Below are 15042 nucleotides of genomic sequence, written 5' to 3' on the forward strand. Positions count from 1 at the left end.
TGTGTTGGGTTGTAGTCGGAGAGCAGTGAGTTAAGATAGAAAGGGGCAAGATGATTGAGTGCTTTAAAGCAGATGATAAGGAGTTTCTAATTGATGCGGAGGTGGACGGGAAATCACTGGAGTCTTTTGAAGAGTGGGGAGATGTGAACTGAATGGATTTGTAGAAAAATGATCTATCTGGGCAGCAGAGTGAAGTAGGGACTGAAGTGGGGAGAGGCAGGAGGCAGTGAGGTCAACAAGGAGGCTGAGGCAATAATAATAGTAATAATTTTAAGTGCTTCCTATGTGCCAAGCACTATACTAAGTGCTCGGGTAGATACAAGATAATCAGGCCCCACTTGGGCCTCACAGTCTAAGGAGGAGGGAGAACAGGTATTGAATCCCCATTTGGCAGATGGGGGAACTGAGTAGATCAGTGACTTGCTCAAGGTCCCACAGCAGACAGTCAGACAAGATTAGAACCTGGGTCCTCTGACTCTTAGGCTTGTGTTTTTTCCACTAGGCCACAATGCTGATGGGATGCAGAGATTTGGAATGGGCAACTGCTGCGTGCAGAGAGGTGGAGCGGGCACTGCCAGCTGATCGGCTCAGGATGGAGAGGAGGGGAAGAAGGAAGGGGGGGTGGAGGAGGAGATGGAGGAGGAGATGATGGAGAAGGATTTTGACTGTTGAGGGTTCTGGTGGAGGAGGTGGTCTGGGGCCGGCAGCTCCCCTCCCCAAAGATGCTGGAGGACCCGGAAGAGCCATTCCCTAACTGCCCCCTCGTCGAGCTCCCTGGTCTGGTGCCCCCAGACAGAGGGTCCCCACTCTTCCCCAGAGGCACCAAGAGGAGGCGAGGACTCCAGGATAGAGGCACCAGGAGCTGCCCCCATCCTCCAACACCCCGGCATCACCCAACTCAGAAAACTCCCTGAGGGAGCAGATGCCACCACAGACTATGTTCTGTGGGCTACCTGCTGGCATCCGGCCTTAGCCACAAGAGGGGCCAGACACTTCCTTCCTGACTCGCTCAGGAGGCCACCAGCAGGGGAGCTGAGCAGAGTGAAGTGAGCCTTTGCACTCTGGTTTCTGAACACCACTCCATCTCTCCATATCTCTTCATTCAGTCGTGTTGATTGAGCATTTACTCTATGTAGAGCACTGTACTAAGCGCTTGGTAGAGTACAAAACAAAAATAAGCAGACACATTCCCTGCCCCCAACAAGTTTATAGTCTAGAGGAGAAGAGACAGACAATATAAATGAATTACAGACATGTAAATAAGTGCTGTGGAACTTGCAGGGGGGAATAACAAAGGTAGCGAGTCAGGGTGACGCAGAAGGGAATGAGAGAAGAGGAAAGGGAGACTTAATAAGGAAGGCCTCCTGGAGGAGATGTGCCTTCAATAAGCTTTGAAGGGAGGGAGAGTAGTTCTCTGTCAGAGTGTGAGGAGGGAGGGTGTTCCAAACTAGAGGCAGGATGTGGGCTGGGGGTCAAAGGCAAGATGGAGGCACAGGGAAGTTGGCATTAGAGGAGCTAAATGTGCAGGTTGGGTTGGAGTGGGACAGTAGTTTTATTTCCCCATCTTTCTTCATCTCTTCCCCATCTTTCTTCATCTTTTCCCCCTCTTTCTTCATCTCTCCCATCTCTGCGTTCACCTCCCCATCCTTCTTCCCGTGTCTATCTTTTTCATTCAATCATCCATTCAGTCATATTTATTGAGCACTTATGGTGTGCAAAGCACTGTACTAAGCACTTGGGAAGTACAGTCAGCAACAGATAGAGAGAATCCCCACCCAGCAACGGGCTTACAGCCTAGAAGGGGGAGACAGACAACAAAACAAGTAGACAGGCATTGTCAACCATCAAAATAGATAAATAGAACCATAGATAAATGCACATCATTAATAAAATAGAGCAATCAATAGGTACAAATATATACAAGTGTTGGGGAGAGGGTAAGGGGGTAGCACAGAGGGAGGGAGTAGGGGCGATGGGAAGAGGAGGAGGGGCAGAGGGAAAGAAAGGGCTCAATATGAGAAGAGTCCTGGAGGAGGTGAGTTCTCAGTAGGGCTTTGAAGAGGGAAAGCGAGTTAGTTTGGCACATGTGAGGAGAGAGGACATTCCAGGTCAGAGGTAGGACGTGGGCCAGGGGTCGAAGGTGGGACAGGCGGGAATGAGGCACAGTGAGGAGGCTAACGGCAGAGGAGCGGAGTGTGGGCTGGGCTGTAGGAGAAGGGAGGTGAGGTAAGAGGGGGCAAGGTGATGGAGAGCTTTGAAGCCAATAGTGAGGAATTTTTGCTTCATGCGAAGGTTGATAGGCAACCACTGGAGATTTTTGAGGAGGGGAGTGACATGCCCAGAACGTTTCTGCAGAAAGATAGTCTGGGCAGCGGAGTGAAGTATAGACTGGAGCAGGGAGAGACAGGAGGATGGGAGATCAGAAAGGAGGCTGATACAGTAGTCCGGTCGGGATATTATGAGAGATTGTACCAGCAAGGTAGCAGTTTGGACGGAGAGAAGAGGGCAGATCTTGGCAATGTTGTGAAGGTGAGACCGGCAGGTTTTGTTGACAGATTGGATGTGTGGGATGAATGAGAGAGCAGAGTCAAGGATGACACCGAGGTGGCGGGCCTGTGAGACGGGAAGGATGGCAGTGCCGTTTTACAGTGATGGGAAAGTCAGGGGAAGACAGGGTTTGGGAGGGAAGATAAGGAGCTCAGTCTTGGACATGTTGAGTTTTAAGTGGCGGGTGGACATCCGGGTGGAGATGTCCTGAAGGCAGGAGGAGGTACGAGCCTGGAGGGAGGGAGAGAGTACGGAGGAAGAGATGTAGATTTGGGTGTCATCTGCGTAGAGATGATAGTTGAAGCCGTGGGAGCGAATGAGTTCACCAAGGGCCATCTCTCCTTTCAAGACTCCCCATCTCCGTCATCTCTCTCTCTTCCTTCATCTCTCCTCATCTTTATCCACATCACCTCTGTCTCTCCATTTCCCCTTCTTCTCTCCCTCAGTGGCCTTCCCCTTCTCTCTCGCTCTCTCTCTCCCCCTCCTCCGCCCTCCCCCCCAAACCCGCCCCTCCCCCTGGCTCTTTGGAGGAGGGGTTACCGGGCAGCTCGGACTGTTGGAGAGAGAGAAGCAGGGTCGGGGGCCTTGTGTTGGGAGCAGGAGGGTGAAATAGACCAGCCTGGGCTGGCATTAAGGCAGTCGGGGGTGGGGAAGGAGGGGTTCTGGGCAGCTTCTTCCCAGCCCCCACACTCTACCCCCCATCCTCAGCCCTTCCCTTCCCATCATGACTCCAGCTTGGCTTTTGCGGGTGGGAGAGAGCCACCTTGGGGGGTGGAAGAGGGGTAGTGGGGTAGGCCAGGTCTGGCCGGGAAAGGAGACTTAGGCAGGAAAGCCCCAGCTCCGCTCCCCGAAGGCCAGCTGTGAGTGGCAGGAGTGGCAGAAGTGGGGATTTTCCAAGGCAAGAGGTTGAGGGGAGGGAGGAGGCCGGGATCAGGGGAAAAGGGACAGAAATCAGGCAGAGGCAAGAGGTGGGGGTGGGGAGCGGCAACATCGCTGATATGCCCCCACCCACTCCCGACCACAGGAAACCTGGAGGTGCCGCGGCCGCCTAAATGCCATCCAACCCCCAGAAGAGGAAATTCAAGGGGAGGGCCCAGCTCCCGAAGGGCCTGAGGTGTTAATAATTGTGGTCTTTGTCGAGTGTTTTCTTTGTGCCAAACATTAACAACTGTGGTGTTTGTTAAGGGCTTATTATGTGATGAGCATTAATAATTGTGGTATTACATGGTGCTTCATGTGATGCTTAAATGTGCTTAAAATCACAGTGTGCCAAGCACTGTACTTAAGCAGTGGAATAGATAGAAGATCATCGGATCCCATAAGGGGCTCACACTGTAAGTAGGAGGGAGACCATATATTGAATTGCCATTTTACAGATGAAGGATCTGAGACCCAGAGAAGCAAAGTGGCGTGCCCAAGAACACAAAAGGCGAGTGGCAGAGGCAAGATTAGAACCCAGGTCCTCTAATTCCCAACCTGGTGCTCCTTCCATTACGCCGTGCCGCTTCTCTAGCATTGTGCCAAGCGCTGGGGCAGAGTCGGGATCATCACCTCAGACACGGTACCCGGCTCGCAGTCGAAAGGGGAGCGGGCACGGGTAATTCATCTCCATTTTACAGATGAGGAAGCAGATGCCCAGAGGAAGGGAAGTGACTTACCCAAGGTAATACTGATGGTATTTGTTAAGTGCTTAATATGTGCCAAGAACTGTTCTAAGTGCTGGAGTAGATACAAGGTGATCAGGTTGTCCCACGTGGGGGCTCACTTTCTTAATCTCCATTTTCCAGCTGAGGTGACTGAGACACAGAGAAGTTAAGTGGTTTGCCCAAGGTCAAACAACAGACAAGTGGTCGAGTGGGGATTAGAACCCACGACCTCCGACTGCCAAGCCCGTGTTCTGTCCACTAAGCCACTGTGCTTCAAGGTGACACCGCAGGCTCATGGCGGAGCCGGGATTAGAACCCAGGGCTCCCGAGCCCCGGTTCCGTGGTCTTCCCGCCAGGGGTGCTGTAGTAATAATAATAATGATAATGTTGGTATTTGTTAAGCGCTTACTATGAGCTTCCCTAATGCTCAGTGGAAAGAGCTGGGGCTTGGGAGTCAGACGTCATGGGTTCAAATCCCGCCTCTGCCCCTTGTCAGCTGTGCGACTGTGGGCAAGTCTCTTCACTTCTCTGGGCCTCAGTTCCCCCATCTGTCAAATGGGGATTAACTTGATTCTATTTATTGTAATTGTTCTTGTCTGTCCGTCTCCCCGGATTAGACTGTAAGCCTGTCAAAGGGCAGGGACTGTCTCCATCTGTCACTATCTGTCACCGATTTGTACATTCCAAGCGCTTAGTCCAGTGCTCCGCACATAGTAAGCGCTCAATAAATACTATTGAGAAGCAGCATGGCTTAGTGGAAAGAGCCTGGGCTTGGGAGTCAGAGGTCATGAGTTCGAATCCCCACTCTGCCCCTTGTCAGCTGTGCGACTGTGGGCAAGTCACTTAACTTCTCTGTGCCTCAGTGACCTCATCTGTAAAATGGGGATTAACTGTGACTGATCACGTGGGACAACCTGATGACCCTGTATCTACCCTAGCGTTTAGAACAGTGCTCTGCACAGAGTAAGCGTTTAACAAATAATAATGTTGGTATTTGTTAAGCGCTTACTCTGTACCAAGCACCGTTCTAAGTGCTGGGGAGCATCCAGGGTGATGAGGCTGTCCCCGTGAGGCTCCCAGTCTTCACCCCCGTTTTCCGGAGGAGGTCACTGAGGCCCAGAGAAGTGAAGGGACCGGCCCAAAGTCACCCAGCCGACAGGTGGCGGAGCGGGGATTGGAACCCACGACCTCGGACTCCCCAGGCCGGGCCCTCTCCGCGTCGCCTCGCCGATTGTGGCAACCTGGTCCGGCCGCCCCGATAAACACTGACACGTGGGCGGAGCCCCCGCCCCTGTGACGTCCCAGGGGCGGGGTCCCGGGGGCGGGGCGGGGGGCGCCTATATGTAAGTGCCCGGTGGCGCCCCGCCCCCTCCCGCCGCCACCGCCGCAGGACCGACCGTCTGTCCGTCCGTCCGTCCGTCCGTCCGTCGGTCGCCCCGATGGCCCTGAGACGCGCCGTTCCCGCGCTGCGCGCCGCCTCCGCCCTCGGCCCCCGCCCGGCCCTCCTGTCCACGGCCGCCCCCGCCCCCCGCCAGCAGACGCCCGCGCCGCCCGGCGGGACCCCCGGGGACGCCCCCCGCCTCGACCCCCCGCCGCCCGTGGACTTCCACAACCCGCGCGAGGCCTACCGCAGCCGCACCACCGCCCAGCTGGCCCGGAGCCTGCTCGTCCTGCGACTCTGCGCCCTCGACCGGCTCGTGGACCGCAACGAGCAGGTGCCCACCGGGCCTGAGGGCCACCGGGGTCAGCCGGAGGCCGCGGTGGACCGGGGCGGCGGGGGGGAAGGGTTCGGAGGGAAGTAATAATCATCACGTCGGTATCTGTTAAGCGCTTACTCTGTGCAGAGCACTGTGCTAAGCGCTGGGGGAGATACAGGGTCATCAGGTTGTCCCACATGAGGCTCATAGTCTTCATCCCCATTTGACAGATGAGGTCACTGAGGCCCAGAGAAGCAAAGTGACTTGCCCACCGTCACACAGCTGACAAGTGGCAGAGCTGGGAAAGTTGAGCGGCGGCCGTGCCTGGCGTCAAACAGGGCCGGGTGCACCCGCTTCTCCGGGTCAGGAATAGTAATAATGATGGTATTTGTTAAACGCTTACTATGTGTCAAGCACTGTTCTAAGCGCCTGGGAGGATACCAGGTATTCAGGTTGTCCCACGTGGGGCTCACAGTCTTCATCCCATTTTACAGATGAGGTCACTGAGGGCCAGAGAAGTAAAGCGACTCTCTCAAAGTCACAGAGCTGACAGGCGGCGGAGCCGGGATTAAAACCCGCAACCTCTGACTCCCAAGCCCGGGCTCTTTCCATTGAGCCACCCTGCTTCTCTAAAGCAGCGGGGCTGAGTGGATGGAGCACTGGCCCGGGAGTCCGAAGGACCTGGGTTCCGATCCCGGCTCCCCCGTTTGTCTGCCGTGCGACCTTGGGCAAGTCGCTTCGCTTCTCTGGGCCTCGGGTCCCTCCTCTGTAAAAGGGAGACTGAGACTGTGAGCCCCACGTGGGATCGGGACTGTGTCCAACCCGATGTACTTGTATCCACCCCAGTGCTTAGTATAGTGCCTGGCGCATAATAGGCGCTTAACAAGTACTACCGTAAATACATATGTAAAGAGCAAGCTAGCGTGGCTTTATGGGAAGGTCACAGAGTCGGGAGTCGGTAGAGCAGGGTTCCAATCTCAGGTTTCTGTGACCCTGGGCAAGTCACTTCACCTCACGGAGCCTCGGTTTCCTCTTCTGTGAAGAGGGGCTGAAATAACTGTTCTGTCTCTCCCATTAGACCGTGAGCCCCGGGTGGGAAAGAAGACTGTGTCCCATAACTAACTGGGTTGCGTGTACCTCAGGGCTCAGTATGGTGCTTGGCACCCAATCAGCCCTTAATAAGGACAGTAATTACGGCATTTGTTATTGGCTTCGTCCCTGTGCAAACACACACGCACCTCCCCGCCCCCACAGACACACTCTTGGACGCCCCGGGCCTTTTGTCCAGAGGTGCCAGAGAAGGTCATAAAAGTGAGTTTCCCAGCCCCGTGAGCAGTCAGAGGGTAGGGGCTGTGCTGCAGGGGAAGAAGGAGGGCCAGGGCTAGGTGGGGAGGAGCACTGGTCACCCGGTGACCAGGTCACCCGGAGGATGGGGTTAAACTGCCTCTTGGAGCCTATCCAACGCCCAGTGACCCTGGACCTTTTCCTTTTCCCCAGCTCCTGTCACTGCGCTTTGCAGGGCTGGTTCATGTACGTAAGCGGCACAGAGTCGGCCCAGGGTCTGGGCGGGAGGTGGGGTGAGGCGGGGAGGGGGAGGGTGGTTTGAGTGTTCATGGGCCAAGTGGTCTGGTCAGTGGGATCCAGGCCAAAGGCCAAGTCCGGTCAGTTGGCGGGGCAGTGGGCCAAAGACCTGGCCGAGGGTGGTGGCGGGGCTGCGAGCCTGGCTCCGGCACCGTCCGCTCTGTGTCCTTTGTGAGCAAAAGTGACGGTTGCCCTTGGCGACTCTGCGGAGTGTGCAGCCCCCACCCACGATCTGGCACACCCAGGGGCTGTTCTGGGGACCCCAGTTTGCGACATTCATTCCCAGCCGGTCCCAGCTGCCCTCTGGGAGGAGAGTGCGGGCAATCTGGGCTCCCCCAACAAGCGGGGAAGATGAAGCTTGGTTGTAGGGCCCTGGGGGAAATGGGCTGGGGATCCCAACCCCCTTTAATACAGCTTCTGAACTAGACCACAGCTACCTTGCCTGTGGTTTGACCTTAGGGAGGCTTCATGGGGTTTAGGGGAATGAGCCTAGAGGAGAAACCGGATGTTTGTGGGGCCTGGGGAGACCAGGAGAGCAGTTGAACGAGGGTCCTGGAGCGGGCTAGGAAGGCAGTGGGATTCGTCCTGTGAGGCAAGGGGGCCTTAGTTTATGGAAACTGGCAGAAGTCAACCAGAAGGTCACGGTCAGGTGACAGCGAGGTCGGCTAGGACTCAGGGTCCGGGGCAGCTGTTGCAGGGACCACTGCTGTTTACTGAGCCCCAAGGTCCCTCCAACTCCAATTGGAGTCCTGCCCTTCCCTAGCCCCTCTGAAATCTGAGCAGCCCTGAGGAGCCTTCCCAGCAGTCTTTGCACCCTTGGCCCCCGAAGTCAGGGGGTGGCCGTAAGACCCTCCCGGAATGCCCCCCGCCCCCGCCCTTTGCTTGGGAGCACCGAGGGGTGGAAACTCACCCCCCTCCAGTCAGCCTCCTCCATTTGCATTGAACTGGTGCAGCTCAAGGTCATTTCGAGAGCCACTGGCCATGGGAACACCCAGGACTTCTCAGCCTAAGGTGGGAAAGGCCAGTGTGCCGGCCTGATAGCTCATCTGGGAGAGAGGGCTGGGTAGAACGGGTGGGAGGGGGTGGACGGGCCGGCAAACAGATGCCAGCCCTCTGATGGAGGAAACAGTGGTCCCCACCGCTGCTCTTTTCTGGGCCCCTGAGGACCAAAGTCCGAGGTTTCCCGTCTATGATCCACCACCCGATCTACCTCCGTCCAGCCCCCCGACCCTCCCACCTTTGGGCCCTCGGGCAGGGGCGACTGGAAGTCTGGCAGCTGGACCCCACTCCCAGAGCCTCTGTCTGGCTCGTGGCGGAGAATGAAAAGGGCAAGAACAGAGTTGTCACATGTAAGCCGCTGCCAGATACAGGTTTGACCAGGTTTGCAGTGTTTCCCAGGGCCGGCAGGCTCACCTCTCTGTGGGGGAGGGGAACCCAGGTGACGGCAGTAGCGGTGACAGCCTGAGCTAAGTGCTGACCAATGGGGGCCGGCCACTGTAGCGAGTTCCCCCGATGGGGATCGGGCACTGCACCGAACCCTGCCCCCTGGGGTCAAGGCACTGGCTTGGCAAGGCATTGCAGTGAGTGCTTGCCGAATGGGGACTGGGCATCGTATTGAGCGCTGCCCGACTGGAACTGGGAAGTGCAGGGAACCATGCCCGATGGGGGCTGGGTGCTATACTAGGCACTGAGACAGAGGTATTCTCAAGTAGTGGAACCAAAATAAATAAAACCGAATATTCAGTTGAATATTCTTAGAGGCAGAAGAGCGAGAGGCAACCAGAGGACTACTGAGAATTGGGAAATGGAGATGGGTTGGGTGACGTGGAGGAGGTGGAGTTTCAGAAGAGCTCTGAAGGTGGGGAAGGTTGAGGTGTAGCCGATTCGGCTGGGTGGGCAGAATGGGGGGGCGGTAAGAGGGGGGTCCAGTCCGTAGGTGTGCAGAGGGAGATGGGCAGCCATTGGAGGGTTTTGCTTAAGGGGAGGTGCGGGCAGCTGGAAGGTGATGCGGGCAGCAGGGCGGAGCTGGACCCCACAAGGGGAGTCTGGAAGAGGGGAGACCGGCGAGGAGGCCAACGCTGATAGGGCAGGACCCAGGGCCCCGGTGGTGGGGAGAAAGGCCTCGGGCCGTCCGACGTCTGAGCGGCAGAGAAATTGGCAGGTTTGAGCAGCAGACGGAGGGGCAGTGAGGAGCCAAGGACCTTCCTCCGGTGGCGGGCTCGGGCACAGGGTGGATGGTGGTGCAGCTGGTGGGAAAGGCGTCAGTTTGGGACCCGTCAAGTGGGAGGTTCCGAGAGTACGTCCCCGTGGAGGTGTCCTGGAGATGGGAGGAGACGCGGGGTCGGTCAGCGGGGAAGAGTTCGGGCCAGCAGAGGCAGGACCCTGAGCAGTCCACAGAGAGTGGGTAGCTGGCTAGGATCAGTAAGCGCTTAACAAATACCATTAATATTATTATTATGTGACCGGATGAGGTTGCGACCGAGAATGGAAAGGAGCTAGGGACCCGGCCTGGAGCCGAGCAGGACTGCCCCAGCTAGAGGCTGTGAAGTGGCAAAGGAGACAGCGAAGGAAAAAGAGAAGGAGCAGTTGAAAAGGGGGAGGAAAAGCAGGAGCGTCGTGAGTTGGGGGGCCACTTTCTTAGAAAGAAGGGGTGTGGTGGGTGGCCACGGGTTGGAGCTGGGCTAGAGGGATGAGAGGCCCTCGGACTTGGCTCTGAGGGGTTTCATCGGTGCCTTTGGACAGTGCCCACTGACTCTTGGAGAGGGCACACCCCCGGCCTCGGGAAAGGTTAGGATAAGGGCTTCATCATTTAATAGCAGGGGTAATGATCATGAGGTCTTGGATTTGTATCTCACACGGGTTCTTTTTTCCCCAAAGCGTATTGTACGTTCCTGATCCATTTTAGTCCACGACAGCCCGGGAAGGGAGGAAGAGGTGGTCTACTCTGCCCACTGAACAGATGAGGAAACGGAGGCTCAATCAGTTGATCAAAGAGTGATATCAATTGAGCCCTTACTATGTGCAGAGCACTGTTCTAGACACTTAGGAGAGTTCAGTGTAGCAGAGTTTGTAGACACCAGCAGTTTACAACTTAGAGAGTTTGAGTGCCCTGCCCGGGGTCACACAGCGGGCCAGAGGGCAGGACTGATGTTGTTATAATTCTCATTTACCAGATGAAGAAACAGAAGTGCAGAAAGGTTGCGTGCCTAGCCCGGGGTCAGACAGCATGCCCCAGGCAGGGCTGAATGTCAAACCTGGGTCTCCCATCATCTCCCAGACCGATCCTCTCTACTCCGATCGGTCCTCTTCTGGGCCCCTGCTCTCCTTGAGTATCGCGCGTCCCCCCACCCACCCACCGAGTCACCTCCGAGCCCGTCCCACGCATCCGGGGGACTGGGTGGTGTTGACCCGGGGCGGGCCTTCTGTGTCCGGCAGCTGATGCGCCTGTGCCGGAGGATCCTGGGACAGACGCTGTTCGAGCGGCTAATGAAGCTGACGTTCTACGGGCAGTTCGTGGCCGGGGAGGACCAGGCGTCTATCCTGCCGCTCATCCAGCACAACCTCTCCTTTGGCGTCGGCTCCGTCCTGGACTTTGGCGTGGAGGATGATCTGAGCCACGAGCAGGCTGAGAGGCAAGAAATGGAGTAAGTAACAGCCGCTGCTGAATCCCGCCCCCTACCCCCTTCACGGGCCCCGGCCTGCCTGGGGACCAGCTCCTCTGCCTGTCATCCGCAGATGCCGGGGTCTCGCCGGGGGCCACCGGCCTCCCTGTCTGGGCTGGGGACCCCAGGCTGGAGCGACCCAGGCTGGGGAAGCGGGGCGTGCCGGAGACCTCAGCCCCGCCGTGTCCCTCGAGATCGGGCCCTCCCCCCGCGCCCCCGGCCCCTGGGGCCCTCTTCCCCAGCGGCCATGGGCGGCCGGTCCAGCGCCCTGCCTGTCAATCGGTAGTGTAGGCTGAGCCCCTTCTGGGGGACAAGGATGGGACTTAGACTCCCCTGCCTCCCATGAGGTGACCAGGGGTGTGGCGGTATTCCAAAAGCCAGGGTGCCGGTGGTGTTCACTTACACTGCCTCCTGGGCTGACTGATGAGCCCTCAGCCTGCCCTTCCCTCTTACCACCTGGGACCACTCTGGACCCATCTTTCCAATCACCCCCACCCCCACCCCCACCTCTGGAGTTGGGCACCTCCTCCCCTCCCGGCCCCCTCTCTGCTTCCGTCCCATCTCCCTAGTCCTCACTCTTCCTCCTGCCTGGCCCTGCCTGGCCCCTTGTCTTTCCTTTTTGCTCCCAGCTCGCCAACCACGTTTCTCCCCGCCCCTCCCCCCACCACATTCCATACTCTGTTCCCCCACTCGGCCCCCTCGAGCTCTGCCCGCCTCCACCAGCCCCTCTCCCAGTGCTCCCTGTGCTCCCCGTCGCTGGCCCCTCTGCCGGATCGGATCGCTCCCCTTGGCCGGACTCCAGGGCGATGAGCCTCGGGGCCCCGTGGGTGCTGACACAGGGCTGACAAGTTACAGCGGGAGGGAATCGTGTGCGTCTCGCTCTTCCTCCAACCCTCTCTCCCAACTCACCGAGTGCAGCCCAAGTTGGCCGGGCGGGGGAGGGGAGGACCCTCCCCCCCCCCAGTTCCCCATCAGCCAGGGCCCCACCCCGCTGTGTGTCTTTGGGACAGTCACTTGACTCCTCGGAACCTAAGCTTCCTCTTCTGTAAAATAGAGGTTGTAAAAAAAACAGCTCTGTGGGGACAGGGACTGTGGACAACGGTGATCTGGTAATATACCCCAGAGCTTAGCATAGTGCCGGACACATAGTAGGCATCGAACCAAGCGAGGGTCGCCATGTTGGCTCCGAGTGCTAGCGCTGCCCCTGTGGGGCGGAGGGGAGGGTGACCAGGTCAGGTGGGCGGTACAGAGGCGGCGCTAGCAGGGGATGTGGTGGAACCTCCACCCAGGGGCTGGTCCCCTGAAGCAGGGGGAAGGAAATGGGGAGTATTGCATCTCAGAGAGGGCGGGTGGGCAGATGAGAAACAGGATAAACTTTATTTGTGTGGGGCGGGGGAAGAGATAGCTGGAGTGGAAGGGGCAGGGTGCTCTTGGGGGAAACCCGGATGGGTTCGAATGCCTGGGTCTCCTCTCCTGGTCAGGTCTGGCCAGTGAGAACATCTGGTACTGAGGGATCCCTTTGGCTGCCCTCTGCGCCCCAGGCCATTCCTTCCCTGGAGGGACATGGCCGGGGCCGGTAGTAGCCTAGTGGATGGAGCATGGGCCTGGGAGTCAGAAGGTCGTGGGTCTAATCCCAGCTCCGCCATTTGTCTGGCTGTGACACCTTGGGCAAGCGTGGCTCAGTGGAAAGAGTGTGAGCTTAGGAGTCAAAGGTCATGGGTTCGAATCCCGGCTCTGCCACCTGTCAGCTGTGTGACTTCGGACAAGTCACTTCTCGGTGCCTCAGTTACCTCATCTGTAAAATGGGGATGAAGACTCTGAGCCCCACATGGGACAACCTGATGACCCTGTAGCTACCCCCGCGCTTACAACAGTGCTCGGCACATAGTAAGCTCTTAAATACCAACATTATTATTATTATTATTCTCTGTGCCTCAGTTACCTCATCTATGGGGTTTGAGACTGGAAGCCCCATCTGGGACAGGGACTGCGTCCAACCTGATTTGCTTGTATCCACCCCAGCGCTTACTACAGTGCCTGGGTAAAGTAAGTACTTAAAAAATACCACACATTAATGAGGTAGGGCCTGTGGAAGAAAGCTCTCCCCTTAGTCTCGGGGAGCCTAATTGTCCTTCAGGCAGGCAGTGACATTCGCCCACTTTGTCTCCTGCCCCTCAAGACTGCCGCTGTCCATGCACCTACTTCTTCTCATCCACTTTTCTCCTCAACCCCCTCCAGTCTGGCTTCTGTCTCTTTCACACCATGGAAACTGTCCTCTTTATGGTCACCAGTGACTTCCTTCTTGCCAAATCCAACGGCCTGTACTCCATCCTAACTCTCCTCGACCTCTCAGCTGCTTTCGACACTGTGGACCACCCCTTTTTCCTGGAAACGCTATCCAACCTTGGCTTTACTGACCCTGTCCTCTCCTGGTTCTCCTCTTATCTCTCTGCTTCGGCTCAGTTTCGTGGGCTCCTCCTCTGCGTCCCACCTCTTAACTGTGGGATTGGCACAAGGCTCAGTCTGGGTCCCATTCTATTCACCACCTACATTCGATTGTATTTACTGAGTGCTTTCTGTGTGCAGAGCACTGTAATAAGTGGTTGGGAAAGTGCAACAAAACAGTAACATTCATCCACTCTCTTGGAGAATTCATTCCCTCATTCACCACTTCAACTACCATCTCTGAGCAGATGATTCTCAAATCTGCATTTCTAGCCCTGGTCTCTCCTCCTCTGTAGTCATGCATTTCCTCCTGCCTTCAGGACATCTCTACTTGAATGTCCCACCAACCCCTCATATCTAATGTATCCAAAATAGAATTCCTTGTCTTCCTACCCTAAAACTCTGTCCTCCTCATCACTGTAGACAACACCATTATCCTCTCTGCCTCACAAACCCATAACCTTGGCATTATCCTTGACTCATCTCTCTCATTCCATCCCCACATTGAGTCTGTCATGGAATCCTGTCAGTTCTACCTTCACCACATCTTTAGAATGCACCCTTTCTTCTTCATCCAAACTGCTGCCCTGCTGATTCAAGCATTTATCCTGTCCCGCCTTAAATACTGCATCGGCCTCCTCACTGGCCTCCCTGCCTCCTGATCCTTCCCACTCCAGTCCTTGATTCATTCTGCTGCCCTGATCATTTTTCTACAAAACCTTTCAATTCACATCTCCCCATTCCCAACTACCTCCATATCAAACAGAAATTCCTTACTATTGTCTTTAAAGCATTCACTTCTGGTCAACTCCTCCTAACTTACCTACCTGATTTCCTACTACAGTTCAGCCCCCACACCTAACTCATCTAATGCCAACCTACTCTCTGTACCTTGATTTCATCTCTTTCACCACTGACCCTTTGCCCACGTCCTCTCTCGGGCCTGGAACTTCCTCTCCCTTCATATCTAACAGATCACCACTTTCCTCACCTTCACAGCCTTAGTAAAATCACAGTTCCTCCAAGAGGCCTTTCCCAACTAGGCCATTTTTTCCCCTACTCTCTCTCCCTTCTGTGTCACCTACAAAAGTGGATCTGTACCCCTTAAGCACTTGATCTTCACCCCAGCTTCAACCCCACGACCTTTTTGTATAGATCCCTAATTTCTTTTCATCTATCTCTTCCATTAGACTGTAAACTCACTGTGGGCAGGGAACATATATACCAACTAATTTATAGTGCACTCCTAAATGCTTAGTACTGTGCTCTGCACACAGTAAGTGCTCAATAAGTACCACTGATTGAGCATCTGATTGTCCAGGGCCGGGAACAGGAAGGGCTTACTGGCAGGTGATCAGGGCTGCTCCTGGCAGGTTTCCTGGAGGAAAAGTTGCTGTCCCTTTCCCTTACCCTCTTCCACGAGCGCAGGTGTCATGGCACATCTGTCCGTGCTGTAGCTTCTTC

At 56.2% G+C, this 15042-nt stretch overlaps 1 protein-coding gene across 2 annotated transcripts in view; it reads left to right on the forward strand.

Annotated features, from left to right (window-relative positions):
• Window positions 1–5564: 5564 nt before the first annotated feature.
• PRODH (proline dehydrogenase 1) overlaps window positions 5565–15042 on the forward strand; it is a 29017-nt gene continuing 19539 nt past the window's right edge. Inside the window, exons 1-2 of one of the 2 annotated variants that reach the window (XM_029048745.1) lie at window positions 5565–5908; window positions 10907–11115. In XM_029048745.1, the coding sequence (XP_028904578.1) occupies window positions 5633–5908; window positions 10907–11115 (485 nt within the window). In that variant the 5' untranslated portion in view covers window positions 5565–5632. The remainder of the gene's footprint in view (window positions 5909–10906; window positions 11116–15042) is intronic. The other variant, XM_029048747.1, reaches the window with a different exon arrangement.

Source organism: Ornithorhynchus anatinus, chromosome 21 (genome assembly GCF_004115215.2).
Source record: "Ornithorhynchus anatinus isolate Pmale09 chromosome 21, mOrnAna1.pri.v4, whole genome shotgun sequence".
In the NCBI taxonomy this organism is placed as follows: Eukaryota; Metazoa; Chordata; class Mammalia; order Monotremata; family Ornithorhynchidae; genus Ornithorhynchus; species Ornithorhynchus anatinus.